The 20,746-nt window shown below is 42.1% G+C and overlaps 1 protein-coding gene across 2 annotated transcripts; it reads right to left on the minus strand.

Annotated features, from left to right (window-relative positions):
- Positions 1–514: 514 nt before the first annotated feature.
- Positions 515–17,032, minus strand: lrrc4cb (leucine rich repeat containing 4C, genome duplicate b). 2 transcript variants are annotated; one of them, XM_028956397.1, is made up of 2 exons: positions 16,388–17,032; positions 515–5,429 (listed from the first exon to the last, which is right to left on the minus strand). In XM_028956397.1, exon 2 carries the CDS (start codon positions 5,361–5,363, stop codon positions 3,492–3,494), a length of 1,872 nt encoding a protein of 623 aa, XP_028812230.1. In that variant the 5' UTR covers positions 5,364–5,429; positions 16,388–17,032; the 3' UTR covers positions 515–3,491. The 2 variants fall into 2 exon arrangements, with proteins under 2 accessions (XP_028812230.1, XP_028812231.1); XM_028956398.1 differs by lacking the exon at positions 16,388–17,032 and adding an exon at positions 16,085–16,124.
- Between the last annotated feature and the right edge of the window lie 3,714 nt (positions 17,033–20,746).

Consider the following 20,746-nt stretch of genomic DNA (forward strand, 5'->3'; position numbering starts at 1 on the left):
TGACACTGCACAATTTCCACAATAGTCTTATTCCCAGATAAAAGTGTTTTGTTCAAATTCAGCTCTCAGTTGTTGTAATCATGGCATTTAACAGCAAGGTAGCCTAGCTGGAAATGCCCAAACACTACATAGCCACTTTAAAGGCACAATAGCTACAATAGATCCATGTGAAAGTAGGGCTCAAGTTGAATAGGCGGTAAAAAACACTGAGCTCTTGAATGTTTCGAAGCTGTATCATATTTGTCCTGCCTTAGCAGTGGAATAATTGCAGTGTTCAGTGTCGGAATAAGCAGGAAGGATGAATGTTATTTTTAAGCACTTTAAGGCACAATGGATATGTGAAAAAACACATTTTTATTTGGGTATGAACTTTAGTACAACCTCGGGTATTAATAAATGATTTCTTTTTTTTTCTTGGAAATATAAAGAAACAGTTTCACAGAAGAGACCTTATTAAAATGTCAGCACACAAGATATTGAATAAAGATTTGGTGTGTTGAGGACTTGACAAAGCCCATGACAAGTGTCTCGCTGTTAAAAAAAAAAAACAGATAATAAATAAAATGTAAAATAGCTAAAAAATGAATTACACACTTCATGTATGCAAACAATGCTCTTCTTCTCTTTTTAATAATTACACTTTCACATTGTCCAGAAAATGAAGATGCTGAACATTTTATGCAATTTACACAGGTTAACCATCCACTGAGGGTATTGATTTGCAGAGGCCATTAAAGCGCATTAACGGCTGTGTCATTTTTGAAAAGACCAGTTATTTGAGGGATTTAATCCAATATCCATCTTTTGTGTATTTGTGACTTAGACAAAGTTTCTTTTGCTGAAAAGTGTATTAAACATTTAAAAGAAAACCAATCTGTGAACTGCCATTGTTCAGCCTGCCTGTTTTACAGCCATAGTGACAAAATGACAGGATCGAACTCAGCCCTAGCATGATTGTTTTTTACTCTTTTCCCACAACCTATTTTACAGACTAAATAACAAAATTAGGGAAACAATGGTTTACAGTTGCATTACATTCTGTCTAAAACACAACTCTGCCAGTGCATTCATGCTTTTAAGTGATCCAATGAATCCCAATGAATCAATCTGGGGCCCGAAATGCTTCCTTAAAGCCTATTCCATCCTTCAAAGCATCTGCAAACTGATTATTAGTAAGTAAGGACCCGATCAGCACCACTAGGTCCCCTACTGGTAGCAGGAGTTTATCAGCATCCTCTCTCCAACAGACAGAAAATCACTTTTATGAAATACTTGGTCTGCAAAGAGATGTCAAAAAGTTAGATTTGTAGTTATCTGGTGCTAATGGCTCAACAAATTGCCACTGCTTTTTAAAACATGTTAGGAATAAAGGGACTTAAATTAAAGCAGTTTTCATAATTAAATAATAAAGATTAGAATAAAGTGACTGATCATAGCAGTCTTAAGCAATGTTTGCAATGCAGCTGCTAGCCCGATGTACATTTGGTTTGTGCTGTAGTTTTTTTTTCTGCAAGGTCATTTGTTTCCATAGTTACTTTGGCAGGATATTTTTACTTTACATAATTTATTTTATAATATGACAGCTTATAAATGCCCTCCTTGCACTCTTCGGACGTAATTCACGGTGTAATTTCAGCGCTATACAATGCAGTTCTTCACTTGGTTCATTTACTCTATGGAGCATACTGACGTTGTGAAAATGTGCGGTAAGATTGGAAAATGCCTCTTTAAGTCTATTTACAATATGGCTACTATTTGTAAAAGATGAGTACAAAATGACACTTCAGTTGGATCTGGGAGTAATCTAATCCTGAATTGTTTTTATTTAATTGTCATTTTATTGATAGAGAAAAAAAGCACACCTTTAAGTAAACAATGAGTCAATGCTTTTTGCCAATATATATATAAACCTATATACATATATTGGCCCTCCCACCACATAGGGCCATCTTTTAAAAGAGTCACACAAAGCTGCATTTTATGCTTTCAGAATGCACCTTTGTAGAATACAACGCTAATAAAAAAAATAAACAAAAAAAAAACATAATCATTAATAATTGAGGCATATGGTACAACACAAATGGATAGTTACAAAAAAAATCATGTTGGTGTGCAACCCATGGATGAATGAAGAAATAAGACAGGAGGTCTGCTTTTTTTCCCCCCTCAACGTAAGGGATAGCTGTATCTCTCGCACTCAGCTATCTTGACAGTGCATGCTTCTAAGAATCATTGGCAGCCCCGGGCTATTTACTTGCTTGTTACCGTATAAACAGCCAAGGTGAGCCACAGCAGCCCCGCCTTAACCCTCTCAAAAACCTTTGGCCGTCACATCCTCTTCTAAAAGGGCGGGGATGAGGCTGGCTAGGCTGTTTTGAAGTCTATTTTGTTACAAAATGATAATCGGGTAATTTAAGTGGCATCAGGTCGCAATATACATTTTTTTTCTAATAAAAAAAAAAAAAAAAAGCTTTTATGGTCAATTTCTGGATCAATCTCAAGAAAATACATGGTCAAAAATGTTAATTCTCTGCTGTAAACATACAAGGTTTGGTTTAAAAACTACTGTTGTTTGGCCTTGTAATGTTGGGTGTGCTCTGATAGGCTCTGTTACAGCCGACGCCCACAGAAGGCAAGGATTTGGTTCCTCCTTCTGTCCAGGGGGAATCCTTGTTAAGTTTCTTTGCCCTTTGCATCTTACTATTATACTCGAATTCAGTGGGGTCATCATATCAGATCTAACCGCTTTCTTGAGGCAGGCCACTATCCTGTGGCGTTTATGTTGAAAGAGGACTCTGTTTGAGATTCAGAGCATGCCAGTTCCACGTACAGAACCCTCCCACATTCAATTACGCCAAGGTGAAGTTTGATTTGCATTCGATGGCACATTTAAACCAATAACTAATAAAATTAAATTGATGCCAGAAATGAGAATAAATCAAGGCTTTAATTTGATTTATTTGTGTAACCCAGCCTGAATTTCTTGCTCCTGAATGTTTGTTTTCCCAACCGTAAATTATCACTAGTAATATAATTTGAAATCTAAATTCAATTTAGTTATGATTGATGCAGGCACTAACTGGGTACTGATTTCTGGGGTTTTCGGGATACAGGTAGTGTGGTAAACCATCCTTTCCCTCTTAAGATATCGCATCTTTTTCTTCATTCAACACCGGCATATATACAAAATAAATACCCTTTGCTTTGTAAAGACACTTTACAGTGTACACCATCTCAGTGATGTGGACAGGCAACGCCCTCCTAATCTCAGATAAAAACAGATTCTTTTCATCACAGGGGCAGAAAAGTACTATCACTGTTATCCCTAAATGGTGTTTAGGAATGACGCTAACCAAATAAATCTCCTTACAGATGTCAGAGCATACATGGATGCCAGAATGAAACTGGCAACGTCCCAGCAACATCCCAAGACCCTTTGCTGACTGAAACCCCCCACCCCACCCGCATTGAGCTCTGTTGCAATGGAAAAATCAGATCTGTGTCTCTTGAACATTGTCTTTCGAGCTGGCTTGGATTAGTAAAGGTTCATGCACAGAACTATGCAAGGAACAGATTGCGGAGGCGTGGCTATAGGGGGCCTTGTAAGAGTTGTAATGATTGTAGTGGTCATGCTCCAAAGGGGGCAGTGTCAGGTGACCTCCTATAGAGGGAATCCCAGTGAGCTCCTCATCCACGTTTATGATCTCAATGGTCTGTGTGGGACCATCGAGGTCTTGCAGATGGTGCTGCTTTCGCATCTTGTAGAATATTATGAGCATGACAGCAGCCATGAGTGTTATAGCAACAAAGCATCCAATGATTATTTTTGTAGTCTTCATGACCTCATCCAGGCTCTCCACGCCTTCCCTGTCTATGTCCGGTATGGTGTAGGCTTTCTCTGTTGAGATGGGTGTCCCCCTGGTCGTGGAAGTGGACACCCAGCCATTGGCTGACTGCACTGGGGTCTTTCCTTCGTCATTTGGTGACTCTATTGTTTCCACTGTGACGGTGGTGAAGTAGCTAACGCCGCTGTTTTCTATAGATGTGACATTTAGTACAGCGGACGCCGAGGTGTTGCCGGCCATGTTGCTGACTATACATGTATATATCCCTGTGTCCTGCTGCGTGACATTAGTAAAGTTCAATGTTCCGTCATTAAGGACAGAAATTCGTTCTTTGTACGCCCCATGTGTGATGAGGGAGCCATTCGGCGTCAGCCAGCTGATTGAGGTCAATGAATTTGTTCGACATTTAAGCTCAGCAGCCGTTCCCTCGGTTACATTAAGGTCTGTGGGGGGCTCCACGATGACAGGGGCATAACACTGAAAATAGCTGTGGTCTAATTCTCCGATGTAGCGACCCCTGTAGTTGGAAGGTGAGTAACAGCGGGCGCAACAGCTAACGTTGGCCGGGGCGACCTCCTTCAGCCACCAGCTCAGCCAAAGTATGTCACAGTTGCAATTCCAGGGATTGTGGTGCAAATGCACTCGCTCCAGGTGTTGCAAAGGAGTGAAGAGTTCGTGCGGAAGGAAGGTGAGGTTGTTGTGGGCCAGGTTGAGCTCAACAAGCGACTGCAGGTCATCTAAGGAGTTCCTTTCGATGCTCTGGATCTGAGCGTGCATCATCCACAGCTTCTTTAAGCGGCTGAGCCCTTTAAAAGAGCCAGGTTGCAGCACAGCTAGCTGGTTCCCCGACATCTCCAGTTCATCCAGCCGGACTAAAGGGGCAATGTTGGGGATCTCCTTGAGGTTACACATGCCCAGGTTAAGATACCGCAGATTAGTCAACCCTTTAAATGCTCCCTGCGAGACATAAGTCAGACGTTTGAGCTCGCCAAGGTCGAGTCTCTGCAGAGAGGGCAGCCTGTTGAAAGCGTACACATGGATGCTCTCAATGGGGTTGTTTCTTAACCACAGCTCTTTAAGCTTAGACAGGTACTCAAAAGCTGCATTGGGAATGGTCGTAAGGCGATTATCAAAAAGCTCCAACGTACTGAGACTGGCAAGGCCATTGAAAGCTCCAATCTCGATGTTCCGGATATGATTCTTGCTGAGCTGCAGGACCTCAAGATGTCGCAAGTGTTTAAAGCTGTCCACTTTGATGACTTGGATTAAATTGTCCTGAAGGTTCAGGAAACGTGTATTGCTGGAAATGCCATCGGGAACGTCCTTCAATCCTCTGCGGGTGCAGATGACCTTGCTGAATTGGTTGCTGCAGGAGCAGACCGAGGGACAGGTCTGTGCCCGAACCAGACCTGCCACCACCAGTAACTGGAGCGCTAGCAGCAGGACGAACAGAGGGTCTGACCAGGCTCCTTTCCATCTAGGACCTCTCATCATCTGGTTCCGATGGTAAGAGGTCATCGTGTTCAAAAGTCATAATTTATCAGCTGCAGTTTCTCTCTCTCCAAGTAGGTGTAACTGGGCATCCTGAAATGAAATAAAATAATTAATGGGTGTTAAACTACTATTAATTTCATATTACCATCATATTTACCAAAATATAATTTATCTAGTACATTTATATTTACAGCATTTATCAGACGCCCTTATCCAGAGTGACTTACAATCAGTATTACAGGGACAGTCTCCCTGGAGCAATTTAGGGTTAAGTGTCTTGCTCAGGGACACAATGGTAGTAAGTGGGATTCGAACCCGGGTCTTCTGGTTCATAGGCGAGTGTGTTACCCACTAGGCTACTACCACCCCTGTACCACCCCTACTACCATCTAGTATTAAATACAAATATATTTTAACATCAAACATATAATATAAAATATAATTCAAATGCATTGATGATAAATGGACAAATATAATTTATTTAATCATAAACATCAATTGTCATTGAAGTCAATTTGGGCTGCAATATGCTTAAATATGTTCAAAGGTCCATCAAGGTGACTGATTATATTAAAAATGTAATCATATTATCTGTAAGTCACTCTGAATTATTATTCAAATTATTAAACACACACAGCAGCTTTGAAACCAACTTTACAATCTTACTGAATTGCAAGTTAAGTGTTTCTCATTTTTTCCCCAGGAAGATGTTTTACTGCAGTCTCAAACTCTTCAATTTTGAGTTTGCATGGCCCAGGGTTGTGTGCTGCCACTGGCCTTACTGGGATTAAAATTCGTCCTTTGATTTGACCACTGCAAGACAGTCATATTTTATCTTGAGACATTTCAACATTGTTCTGGCCTTGGGATATCAGATGTGTATTCAGCAGTGTACAGTTTTCCATCCATGGAGTCTTCACATAAAGCGCTGAAAGCTACATTCATGGCAATAGGTTGCTCATGTGTGACCGGAAAATATTTTCTCTTTTCTTTCTTTACCCTAGAAAATGTTGATCTGTTATTTGCACAAGTGGCTCTGTCAATATGGTTTTCTAGAAAGAAGATATTATTTCTTATTCAGTAAAATCAGAACGATCATGATATGCATTCTGCAGAAATGGAATACCAAAGCCTGCTTCCACTTTGATGGGCAGTTCCGCATAAAGGAAAGTGCTTTCAATTTCTTTATCTAATACAGTACTGTGCAAACATTTTAGGCAGTTTATCTGAACAGCAAGCAATTTGGTTGGAAGAAGGTCTTCAGTAATGCACATTACTGTACAGTATATTACTGAAGGGGTCTTCAGTAATGAAAACACTCAAGTGTAAGGCCTATTATGATTTTCTTGGCAAATTTACCATGATATGAAATGAGAAAAAGCCAAAAAATAATATATCTTTTCTGATTTTGATTATGTTCAATCTATATATGCTTACAGAAGTTTGACAACCAGACCTGCTTGTTCTTATTTTTTAACTTTTAAATATATTTAGGTTGCATTTGACTTTGATATAATACCTGTACATACATCCATATAATATGAAAAACAGTGTATGGAAAATGACATTAAGTACTTGATGTAAGACTATTTACACAGTGACTTTTTGGTGATTGTTTCGGGGTTATGTTCCATCGGGGTGCATTGCATTTATAGCACATATATAGAATATTATCAGAGTAACACAGCAGCATGCAATGTGAATAAGGTGAACTGCCACATGTCACTGTAACTCCAAGATATGGCTGAATTTCAAAACCCTACATTTCACACCAGCAAGTCTATTTAGTGACAGTGCTGTAAGGCTGCAGTTTGTACCTTATTAGAATGTAGAATGCACCCTGAAATTAAAGGAATAAACATAAATTAATATAAAAGATGTTGACGGCAGAGCAACACATGTGAGATTAAATCGAAGCGTATTTCCCTTGTTCATCAGTACAGGTATTCTCATAGGAATATTTAATTAATTGTACCTCTCTAACATATGCAGCGTCGATTACCGTAATGAAATTGGTCATCAGATTAAATCATGGGAGAATTTTCCTGTGGCACCCGTCTCAGATTAGATTGTAGTAAATCCTAATCTGTATTTCCATCATATGTTAATTCTCATATGTGTGCTAAACCCAAATTATAGAAAATAATTATTCAGAAATGATCTACCTCCAGAAACCTGTGCATTTCAAGATAAAACCAGCTACAGGAACTGCTTTACTGTCTTGGATCATGTCTCAGGGTGAAAAAAAAATAGTGACCAGGGTTAATATTTTGATGAGCTAATATAAGTCATACTTCAGGTGTGTAAAAAACTGTCTTTCTCTTTAACTTGGCTTCATACAATTAAGGAAACATTAAAGAAATAGATATGTTTTGTTAAATGTATGTTTGCTGGTGAGAAACATGTGAAAGCATGAAGGTGGCAAAGGTCAGACCTTTTGATGGCACGTTAATAAATACCTGAATAACTCTTCACAATCAAACCAATTCTAGATATTATTCTATTATATGTTATAATAGTCACAGTCAAACATATTCTCTCAGATATTTCTGGGAAAGCAGAACTAGTAAAACACACGACAACTCATTACATAATGAAGTTGTTAATGAACCATGGCACAATTCTTAACAATTTATTCCACATGCAATGTGCTGCAAGATGTGCTTTTACGATGTATTACGACAGATTGTGGTATCGCACAGAACATGAAAATACAGCAGCAGGAGTCAATCTCCAGACATTATATAAAATTTTACTAGCAGTGCAGTAGTACAGGTGCCAAGGTGTCTCTGCGCCGTTTAAACAGAAGGAAATTCTGTTTTGGAAGTCCGTACATGCTTCAAGTTGCTATCTAGACATCTTTTGTGTAAGGGATCCTCGCCCATGGGGGGGCAGGGTGGGTACAGGCTTTTGGGATGACCTTTCAATATGTGAGGGATAAAGGATCCTCCCACAAAGATCTTTATTATTCGTTGACTGAGAGGTCTTCAAAAAACCTGCACCCACAACAGCCCTCCATGGATCAGATTTCCCACCTCTTCAAAAAAAGATGAGTGGGATTACGTGGACAGGGAGAAAAATATAAGGTCCTCAACAGCAAAGTGTGCAAACATTTTTTTTTTTTTGCAGAAGAACACATTCATATAACACAAAAAGACATGCATAATAATATCCTTTTTTTACACTGTAAAATTGTAATAATAAAACATTTACAAATAAGGCCTTAAAACCTCGAGTGGCCATTCATGAGAAATAATATTATTTAAGATCCAAAGTACTAAAGTGCTTGCGTCTTAAAGACGCTAAAAATAAGACAACTTGGGCCAGTGGCTTGACAGTGATCAAGTGACCTGCTGCTGCTAGAGCCACTAAAAAGAGCGAGCAGACAGAAGAGCCGTGAAAATGGGACCTACTGTTCAAAACCTGTTTCCTGAAAAAGATACTGAGATCCAGACCACGTCTCATTAATTTAAGAAGAATCGTTTTCATTTACTGCAATAATCCCATGTATATGGCCATTTCTTTTTCAGCATGCCACCTAATTTGTAACCGTGAAACATGGAAGCGTGTTATTTTAAATTCGTGTCCCAAGACGAATCCTCAGGCTAAGGGGCACACGCTGTGACTGAAAACTATTCCATCCCACCTGCTCCTTCCTTCTCATCCCAGAAATAGTCACCCAGTTCAACCACAGTGAATGGGGAAGGGGTGTGTTTATTTGGTAGGGGCGTCACAGAAACCTGCATCTGAATTTCGAGTGATATCCGGCCAGGCTGACATGACACATATTGTCCAAACACAGAGTGTCACACATTTATCAGCCATTCATGACACGGCTGCAGCATCCACTGGTACATTGATTATAACTTTCGGCCACAACTGCGCATGTCTCCTTCATCTTTTATTCCACATAACTTTAACATTTACAACAAAAAGCTTCACTGAAAGTCTCTGTTTTTTTTTTATTCCCTTTCAGACACACGCAACACATTACTATAGGAATTAAAGTGCAACTGCTGTATATTTATTGTATTTGCATGGCACTACTTCAGTTCAGGCCTCCATTCTGCCCTAAGCATTTCGACATCACTGTAATGTAATTTTGCTAAATGTGACTACTAGAGTACCTCGTATATTCTGCTATTACTGAAGTTATGTAAGTTTAGCCCAGACGGTGAGGCAGGATTTTCCACTCGACTGTGAAAGAAAGGAGGAGTTTCTGCACCCCCCCCCCCCCCCCCCCCCCCCCCCCCCCCCCCCCCCCCCCCCCCCCCCCCCCCCCCCCCCCCCCCCCCCCCAGAGAATCTGGCCCTGTCACCTTCAGTTTGGTCCTGAAACGGAATACTAATTGGTCCTAAGATTGTGTGACATATCTGCCAGTCATTTGCCAAAACAGTCACTGTCGGCAGCGAGATCCAAATTGTTGGGAGCATTTGCATAGCTTTGATCCAGCAAACACGCTTTACATTACAATGGCTTGCAGCAGAGTAGGACAAACTTTCATTTTGTGAAAGATTACATATGTGTTGGGGGGGGTCTTAAATGCGTGCTCCATTCAGACACGTCATAAAGAGCTAGTTAATATATCGGCCGACCTATTAGTTCTAAAATACATCCTACCACATGTACATACACACTTGTTTAGTTGGTTTTTGTGTCTTATTTCAACATTTTCTGTCTGTTGTGTTACACCATTTTCCAACACTGTCGCTGTCGGTTGCAGCAACATTTTAAAACCAAGGACATATTCAGGGTGCACGCCTTGATCACGTTATCTTCCATGAATACTAAATACTTTGCTGGCTTAACAGGGCATGACTTCTTCCTACCCTTGAACCTTCCACAGGGCACAACAGAGGCTGAGTGTCACACGAATAAATGAATATTCACTCAGGGATTTCTTATCAGCTGACCAGCCCCAGTATTGCAGCTTCACAGAGCTGGGGATGAACGGTGCAGAAAAAAGGTAGAAGGAATGACATTTGAAATTGCATTTATCCTTCTCTGGATGTTAGCATGCGTGTGTGTGTGTATTTACGGCTGCATGCGTGTGCTGGTGGATGTGTGAGTTAAAGGAACAGAGAGGGAACGCGATCAACTTTGGCATAATGCATCAGTAGTCGGAGCACATAGAGCATGGAGGCACATTCATTATTCATGAGCTAAGTCACCATGTATAGTAATTAAACACAAAATCACAGTTGGAAATAGAAGTAGCTATTATAGGTAAGGCCAGATTGTGCTGGCATGGTAATTTCGGTCATTAGATTCACAAGATGTTCATTTCAATATGCATGAGATTTAGTGTAAGGGGTTATTGCAAAAGAGACATTTTTTAAGGACATATTCCTAGAAAGCAACATAAAAATGGAAGCACTGGCTAAGATTCATCTGAAATGCTTGCATAGATCAATATATTCAACATGGTGACTCACGGAGGTACACAGATGGAAAGAGGGGGCAGGAAAAGAGAACGGGATGAGCAATGACTTGATCCCCTCGCATAGGCACAAAATGCAGGAGCAACTCTTCACATGGAACTCATCCCCTGCATACAGATTGCATTGCACAGTGCAGTCCTCTCAAAGAGGCTTTGGTGGCAAGGTACGCTGTCGCGGCCATGCATAAGAAAAGACAATGCGTGCCACTGCAAAATGTCCGGGCTGCGGACCCCCGAGAAGTACAAAGAAAGGCCCCATTTAGCACGCACGGGTCATTATCAGTACAGGTTCCATCACCTGCTTATCTAGTCATAGACAGAAAGGAGCGCAAAGGCCTGAATACGAACAATAAATGTCTGTGAGACGGCGCAGAAGGTGCCTTGGCCCCTCAAATGGAGGGACTTTCTGGATTAATAGGGAGATGAATGCAATGCCCTCTTCAGTGTAGGCTTCCATCAGTCCAGAGATAATCCTCCAGGACATGTTGACTCCATTTATGGGAATGAAATGTGACTGAACTGCTGCCACAGTCTGCCTATCCATCACCAAGATATATCCTTCTCATGCATGGACATGACTTACGACGTCTTCCTACATCAAACTCATATTCCCACTGCTGAGATTTGGAGAGTTTATCTAAAGACATATAGTATTTTGTGCAAATGCCCCGAGCTCAGAGAGAGAAAGACAGCGATGGAATGACAAACAGCTATAAAATGGCTTGATTTTTCCCTGCTTAAAATGATAATCTCAGAGTAGCTACACAGGCCCTTTAGTAATTAATATTGACTGCATGAGGCAAGGACAACTGAAACACTCAGCTGTGAGCTGTCCAGAGCACATAAATTCGGTGCTTCTCCGGCTTTTGAGTGGATTGTGTATCATAGGAGAACACAGCATGTCCCTATCTATCGTGTTAGCTCAAATTAATGCTCTCAGGCAGGGTATTTGAATAGCATCTGTTCATTTTAACACTATGAGGCAAAGAAAATAAAAATAAAAGTAAAACTGTAATTTCTGTAGTAAAACTCAATTAAAATTAAATAAACATTTAATGCAGATACATTACTGCCTTTAATGTCCACTCCATTTCCCTATTTTTTATTTTACAAATTTTAAAGTGTTCTGTCCTGGTGCAGGAAGAAAGGAGTGAAAGATGGTTGTGAGTAGTCACATTGGGCGTGAATTTAGTCCAAGGTGTTAAATTGTGCCGTAAATCAGTTAAACGGCTCAATCCCCACCTAGATGGATCTTTTCGCATCGCTCTCTGATGCTGCCTGGTGCATATCCAGTTTGCCAGATGCCCCTCAGACAGGGTATTCCAGATTGTCAGTGCATGGCGTCAGACATCTGCTGTAAGACTAAACTGCTGTAGCACTTTTGTGCTTTCACTTCATCTGCTGTCTCTTGGGCCATGTTCCATTTCCCAGCATTCAAATCTGACGTGTCAGGATGTACTTTTATAAATAATAATCACATTTCATTATTAACTCGCTTGAGATGAAAACAGATAAATATGTTAAAATGTCTGTGAAACCCAAATTTGTATTTGTAGCATTTTCCCCCTACTTTTCTCTGCTCTAAATATGAATTGCCTCACACTACTCAGTGCAAAACCGAACATGTAGTTCAATCAGACTGCATTTGAGATGAGTTTGCAATGATGCTGCATATAAATGTCGAGTCCAGTGGTTTTCACCATTATGACTAAAATTAAAGTGGTGTCGGGTTTTATGTTCTTACTATGAATATTACTTATTATTGACTGTCCATGGTCAATACTGCAGTCAAAGCATATTAACCGCAGTACATTGAGGATATTAAGATTAATAGCTACACTGCATTTAAAGACACAGCAACTGTGATCCCAAAAACCTGGGTACTCCAGTTCCGGCTTGAAAACCAAGACACTATATGACACAGATATGACACAACAGAGCCTTAATCACATACATCAGGGGTCACGAGATCTTTTCATGTTCCATCTTCAGGAAGCAGAGAGGGTGAATCCGGTCTGATGTATCAGGGGTTAGCCCTTCAGGACCAGGGATGGTACAGTATAACATCAACATATCCTGATAAACTTGTCTTCATTTTTGTGAACTGCACTCAACGTGTGTTTTTTCCATATGCAATCCCAGGTGTAGCAGGTTCTTTCATATCCCTTTCAGTTGATCATACTTCTGAATAGCAGATCATATTTTTAAGAAGCTGAAGATGAAATGCTGCGTGGTTATGTGTGACTCATATGAGTCAGGTAAGATAAGAAGTTGTTCATGCAGACATCCAGATGATTCCCAAAAGAAAAAGTATCTGCACCAGATGGCACATGTCTAGTCAAGTCATGCCATCAGAATAAATGGACATAACAAGCAGTTAGTTGTGCAAATTAAACCTACAAAAAAGGCTATCATCTTTTGTTCAATATTGGGGTTTGTGTGGAGTTCAGGTTCCATTTTAAATGATTACCAAACAGCAAACATATAATTCAAACCTGAGAATTCTTCACTTTGGCTAATTTTGACCTTTTCAATGACATCACACTAAAACCTGCACCCCCCGACTGGACCCCAAACAAGATAAACACCACATAAGGGTTAAGAATTGGTTCAGGTTCAGAGGTTTGACCTATAGAATAATACCAGGATAGAATCCTTTTGTTCTTTTCCCCACAATACCAGTATGGGACACAAGCCAGATGATAAAGTGTTTCTACAGTGAGGCAACTCAGCTATTTTGGAAGTTCCTCTTTTTAGCCAGAGCAAGCTCCAGCACGGACTGTGCTGTTGGGCCAGACTCACCTCTTCCCTGTTCCCTCCAAGAAGCCTCAGCTGCCCTCAATGGGAATTAAAGACCGATCACAGCTTTGTGAGCCAGCCAAGCTAGTCACTACACACCTCGTAAATATTTGGGGTAAATATTTTGTTCCAGACATCCTGGGCATAGGAGGAGATTTGGGCGAGCCTTTTATGAACATGCAATATTCTGCAGTTTGGCATGGGGACTAGCAGATTGTCTCTTTAATCCTTTTGGAAAAAAGCAGCATTTCTGCCATTATCAGTTGGTTCAGGACTGTATGAGTTTGGGTGTTGGCCAACGGTACTAGGAATTTAGGGCCTGCCCCAAGGCAGTTGGTCACAGCGTGGCGGACGTCTGGTTTCATGTGATGTACATTTCTTCCAATGATCTATTGTGCAGTGACAGACTGGCAGGATGAACATCAGCAAACGAAGCAAGTAATGAGTCTCTCATTCATAGGTTGATATTAATTCCATAAAGAGACCTGACATTGACATTCTCTACCAATTTTCGGGACAGAAAACTGAACATATTAGGTGCAACCTGACACATGCTACACCTGGAGCACATGCATCAATGTCCTCCGCAAACACCTGGTCCAGCCCATAACACTGGTAATTAGTGCACATTCATTAAAGCTTTACCCCTCCATTTACCTTCCTGAGCATTTCCTGCCAGACCGAGGACCAAGGACCGAGATGAGTAGTAGCCAGATTTATGGCACTCAGTGTGTATAAGGTTTTTAGTACAAAAGTACCGGTTCTGTCTTGTATGAACAGATTGGCCAAATTTCCAGACCCCCCCCCCCCCCCCCCCCCCTCATATTGGGATTATGCAAATTAATAATTTGTCTTTGCTTCCTGTCAAATTCTTCAAAAGAATTAGGTACTGAAGTACAATAATTCAAATAAAAAGTCGTAAAAACGTTTGGAAATACACTGTGGTCGTGCTCCTGCATGGGGACCCACAGCTCATTTAACGTTTCTCCCGCTCTAATGCACTTAGGCTCAGCTCAACTTGACTGCTTTGCTGCAGAGCGCCTCTACAACTAAATGCTCACCTAATTGCGCAAAACAATTGTTAGATAATTAGCTGAATTAGGTTGAATCGGGTGGGCTTAAATACGCAGTAATGTTCTCCCCAAAAGACGGCCTTCTGGAAATTACAGTAAACAAATGCTTTCGCCCACTGACGCGAAATGAGCAGCGCTTTGCCTGCAGTTAATGGAGCAGGTAGCTGGTAAACGATGGGAAAGTCACCTTCAGGTAAACTAGTCCACTTACTATTTAAATCTTTAGTGGATGTAGCATTGACTACGGGTGCATATTTAGATGCTCTGCAGCGTGGGTCGAACCCTGAGGCTCGCTGCCTTCCATCCTCGTGACCCCTTTGGCAAATTAACAGTTGACCACACAACTTAAAATGTGCATTTAGAACAGTTTCCTCTTCGTCTCCGCCTTTAAATCGGTGCACCGTCACACAGCGTACTAAATCGAGGCCACAATGCTGCGTTCATATTTTTGGGGGTTCGTTAGTCACCGATTACACGTTTTGGCTGCCATAAACGGCCGGCGCTTTCCTACGTCGGCCTCAACGCGTAACTCACAATCCAATCGCATTCAAAGTCATTTGAACCTTTAGCTCAATGGCAAGTAATTAAGTAACCCGGCAGATTCGGATTTGGCCTTTAAATATGAATCCTGGCCACGAAACAAGCCAGAGGCCTTTAAACGTGGCGTGTGCGTTCATTATCAGAAGGATTGAAATAATTAGCTCAACAGACATCCACGAAGTAATTGCTGTTAAGGATTAAGTGTGTATTAAGATAGGTGTGCTGCTCGCAAATATGCGCGTTATTTAACCCCTTAACCTTCCCAGACAAATCCTCTTAATTATTCATCAGCTACGTGGGACAAATGCAGCAACTATATGGAATAGACACGTGGAATGGGTGTTCTAGGCGAGTGGATGGATCCGGACCATATTTTATTAAAAGGCACATGAATTATGCGGTATTCCAGGATGTTATGGCCTTACATTTGTCTTCTTAAAACCCCACATACATCCATTTTTGTGCCACTTGGTGCGTTCTACGTTTATTTATTCACTGATCCTACCACTTATCCGCAGATTTGCACAACTGCCTCGCAGTCCCTCAAAACGAAGAGAACTGTGCGCTTCACGTTGCAGCACCTGCCTGGGCCGGACAGCTCCTTCCCTCGTCCCCACTCGCAGGTTCCACAGCAGCCCACCACCGTGAATCATCCCGGAATTACATAATGTCGGCGCAGGAGCCCCGTGGACGCGTGGAATAAATAACGGGCCCCGGCGGCGGCCACGCTGGGTCGGGATCTGGGGTGGAACGTTCCACGATGAGGGCGCACGGCGCACTGTTGAACGTTCCTGACGTGCATCTCTCTCTCTCTCTCTCTTTTTTAAACTTGAGCCTTACGCCAGCGAGCGTGTGTGTGTGTGTGTGTGTGTGTTTCTTATTGGACGGCTCACCATAAAGTGCATCCTTCAGTAGCCCACGCGTGATGTGAATATTAATGATCTGGTGTCGTAGTCTGAAAAAAAAGACGATAAATGTAGCAACAGAAAGGGGGATCGTTCCGGGCACTGTTGCACTGCCAATGCCGATCCCAAACGCCCCCCCATAATCGATACTAAATGGATAGATCGGCTGATAGATCGATAGATATACGAATAGACGTGAGCGTGAATAACGTGACCGTGCTGTATAACTTGTACAACCCCGGTACCTACAGGATCGACCCCCCCAAAAAACGCGTGAAAAACCCCACTCACCCATCTCTCCAGCCGAGATCTGCAGGCGGCGAGGAACCGTCATCCGCGCAGCATTTCCGCGGCGATCAACGTGCGCAGGACGGGGTCTGTGGAGGGGAGGGGGCGCGATCAAATCCGACGGGGAAGGGGGCTAAAAGTCGATTTTAGGACTGATTTCCTGTCTCCGTCGCCCCTCAACTGGTATTCCGGTGAGGAGAATCCGCGAGAAACGGGGTTCAGCCCCCAACACCACCCCTCCAGGAGCGTATCATTAATAATTATAATAAATATGACGCCAGTCACCCAGAATGAAAACTCCACCGTCCGTCTACCGAGATGTTTCCGCTGCAGGCAACTTTCGACGCGCCTCGTTCATTCATTTACGAGCTTCCGATATCCGTCTTCCACGAATAAAAATAAGGATAGAAATCCAGCCCCGACCGCGCAGGGTTCCACGATCCACGATCCACGATGCCTCGGAGGCCGCTCGGATATTCTGTGTCTGCGGCACAGAGCCTCATAACAAACCCAATATTACACACACACACACACACACACACACACACACACGCGCGCGCACCCACAAAAAGAGGGGGGGGAAGCGCCAGAGCATCCGTGTGTTCCTTTATTCCGATCTAGCCCAGTTTTTGCTGCAGTCCCCGTGAACGCAGGATGGACCCCGTCTCCCACCCACCGACCCACCGGACGCCGGTCGCAACTCGAACGGACACCCCTTCCCCCATCAGAAAAAAAAGGTGGCTGAATGAAGTTAATCCCACTTCATAAATACCACTTAAGCGTGATTTTTTTTATTTTTTTATTTTTTAAAGAGAGCCGACGAAGCAGCATTGCCACCTACTGGCGCATCAGGACCATCAGAAACCTGCAACAGCAGGAAAAAAAGGAAAAGATCCTCACCTGAGTAGGGCCAACACTTTCAATCTGGATGTACGATGGAACCCCTCCTTCATTTACCTTCTCTGGCCAGTTTCCTGGTGTCAATTAAGAAAAAAAAAAAAAAAAGCCTTAAGCCCGCCCCTCTATACGACTGTATAGCACTCATGGTTCTCGTTGAAGCACGCCGGGAGCCGAGGGGCCGTAAGATGTGGCCTGAGATGTGAGCCAAGGCCGCCCGACGCAGACAACTGTGTGCATGTGCCTGCGGAGAGGCACGCGCCCTCCTCATCTGGACGCGTCGTGGCGTGTAAATAAGCACCGGAGAGCTTGGCTGCTTATTATCCCCTGCACACACTTGTTAGAAAGGAGCCTTGCCTGATGCATTAGTGGCTGAACAGAGTAACCCTGTTGTGTCAGCACAAATCATTACTCCCCACTGCTGGAAAGTAAAAATAGAGCAGACTCACCTTAAATATTATTCGCACCATTCAGCATTTTTACCACTTTTTTTCCGTATAGTTTCATATATGTGCCGGTATGGCATTTTATTTATGTTACTTTACACACCGGTGTTCTTCTTCCAAATATGCAGCATGCAGTTGATGGGTGTTCAGGTGTTACGCCAGCGAGCGTGTGGCCTTTTGTGCATGTGACATATATGGCAAACCACCTGTACCATGACCTATGACCTTTCAATTTGATTAAAAAAACAAAGGTACAATTGGCTGCTTGCACAAGTGTGCACACCCTTAAACTATTTATTTGTCGAAGGTCCTTCTGATGGTCTCGTTTTTTTAACAGGGCTGTGTAGGCCTTTTTTATCAATCGTATGCAGGCAAGGAAGTGAACCCGTAATCGGAAAGTTGCGAGTTCAAATCCCAAACTGCCAAGGTGCCACTGATGTCCCCTTGATCAGGGAACTGTCCCCACACACTGCTCCCAGGGCACCTGTCGTGGCTGCCCACTGCCCCCTCAGGGGACGGGTTAAATGCAGAGACCACATTTCACTGTGTGCAGTGGGTGCTGTGCTGTGGTCTGGCACATGTGACAACTAATCACTTTAACCTTCATTTCCGAAGACAGGAATAAAACATTCTACAGTTTCACTGCAGCTACATCTATTAATGACATTTCTTGCATTGATTATGTGACATTTGTAAGATGGAGCTTCTTGCATAATCATTCAAACATAAAAGATAAACACGGCAGCGCATACTGTGTTGGACTTGAAGCATCTGCTCTGCGGTAGTGATTACCAAGCCTTTACTCTGTTTGTAGCGTTTTACCTAGCTGTCAGATCTGAAGTGGCAGGCCGCAGTGTGCTGAACAGAAGACGCCCATCAGGCACCTTGACAAGCCGCCTCGAGCCTTATGGCGATGAAGCAACAGATTCAAAGGGCGACTAGAGGAGAATCTGGTCCCTCAACTGGGCTTGTGGTGACAAGGCACGCCCAACCCCAGACCAACAGGCGGTCAGTGTCAGTGCATCTGCCACACAAAACACCTGCCTACCTACATTTATTCTAGAAAATACCCTCAAATGTAATCTGTACTGAGAGCCAATGGCAGATCAAATCATACTTTAATACATTATTCATTTTCAAAGAGTGTGGCCAGTATGCCCTAAAAGTATTATCATAACCACTGCAGACATTCTCCTCAGCATTCATCATGAGACAACTTATATTATTATACATATATTATTCTTTTGAATTAGCATGGTGATAATCATTGTGGAACAATGATCAATTATTGAAGTTCCAGACTCATGTTTTCATGAAACTGGGGATAAAAATGTTCCAAAAATGGTTAATTTTGCAAGACAGTTACTTTTTTATCTCCATCACATTACTCTGAAAGTGGTGAGAAGACACATATTGCCCCAGCAGTACATTGTACGTTATATAAATAATCAAGTATATTATTTCTTTACTTGAAGTGCAGAATCTTGAAGGCCTGACTCCCTTCCCTGTCAAAAAAAAGCATTTACAGCATAAACTATCATTTGTGATGTAAAGGTTCATCATAGACGCACTTTGGTGTGAAAACATACCCAAATTAGGATGTAATGGTGGTAGCACACTCGCCTGTGAACCAGAAGACCCAGGTTCAAATCCCACTTACTACCATTGTGTCCCTGAGCAAGACACTTAACCCTGAGTTACTCCAGGGGAGGACTGTCCCTGAAACTACTGACTGTAAGTCACTCTGGATAAGGGCGTCTGATAAATGCTCTAAATGTAAATGTAATGGGGAAAAAAACAGATGCATACAGTTCTCTTGAGACACCGGTGCACATTCATTCTCTCTGTATGCAAAACACTGTCATTAATGCCTGGTTGCACTTACATTGGACTGATGTGATATGTGTCATAATACAATTTTTTGGTCGGACAAATGTTGTGAGCGCAAAGAAAAATGTCTTAGAGGAAAGCTGCCTTTAAATTATTAATCTGCATTGCATTGCACTTTTCTTGATTTCATGCCTCCTCACTCAAATATTTACCAGCTTCCAGGAAAAGGGAAAATCCATACGATGAAGTTCATATGGACAGTAAATCTTCGGAAATCTTAAGACTCGTTCCACATAATGCATGGACATAATATATATTACAAATGTCATAAAAACGTCCGTCATAAAGCTCAGCCAATAGGATGCAGACCGTATTATCCTTATTGGGTGTATGTTTTGGATATGGATGGGATTTTATTAGCATCATGATAAAGTTCTGTTGTTAAGGTTGCTGTTTGCTGCTTTCCATCATAATATACAAAGTGGTTGGTGCTTTACTCATACAACTGATTCATATGTATGATGAACTGTCCTTTGATGTGCTGATGACATAACATGTGTAAGTCACTTCTTCTGCTCCCAGGAGACACAGTCTTAGAGAGTCAGATTGTGTTTCCTTGTACCTGTGACAGGAATATGTGCATGTGGATGGTTTAAGAGGCTTTTATATTTCTGAAGTCATTGTTCTTGTAAATCTTTTATCTGGGTGAGTAAAAGACATCTCATGGTGAGTTTCCAGTCAAGCCAGCCTCTCACGCTGTGGAAGCCATGCTGTCCCCAGCAGTATTATATTCCTTTATACCAGCAAAGACTCTCGGGTTCAGTGTACCAACCCACAGTAACACTTTTTTTTTTTTTACTTCTGAAGACTCCTAGGCTGGCACATTCAATGCATTTCTTCCAAGTAGTTACTGCATTAATAACATGCTGTGTATGGTGCTGATCCTTGGAGTGTGACAATGTGACAGTGCCAAAACACCCAGAAGGAAGAGTAGTGCGTCACAGGTTTGCTCTTGTCAGTGGAATTTATTTTCTTAATTCATAACAGTGAATAATCACCAATCAAACACGAATGCAGTGAGATCACAACTGGCCACATCAATAAATGGGCATTCTTTATACATTTACATTAATGGCATCAATCACGCTTATCCAGAGGGGGACAGTCCCACTGGAGACACTCAGTAAGT

This window comes from Denticeps clupeoides, chromosome 16, assembly GCF_900700375.1.
Source record: "Denticeps clupeoides chromosome 16, fDenClu1.1, whole genome shotgun sequence".
NCBI classification, from domain to species: domain Eukaryota; kingdom Metazoa; phylum Chordata; class Actinopteri; order Clupeiformes; family Denticipitidae; genus Denticeps; species Denticeps clupeoides.

Coding starts and splice junctions, on each gene's coding strand:
- lrrc4cb (XM_028956397.1), bottom strand. CDS start 5,363: ATGACCTCTTACCATCGGAACCAGATGATGAGAGGTCCTAGATGGAAA.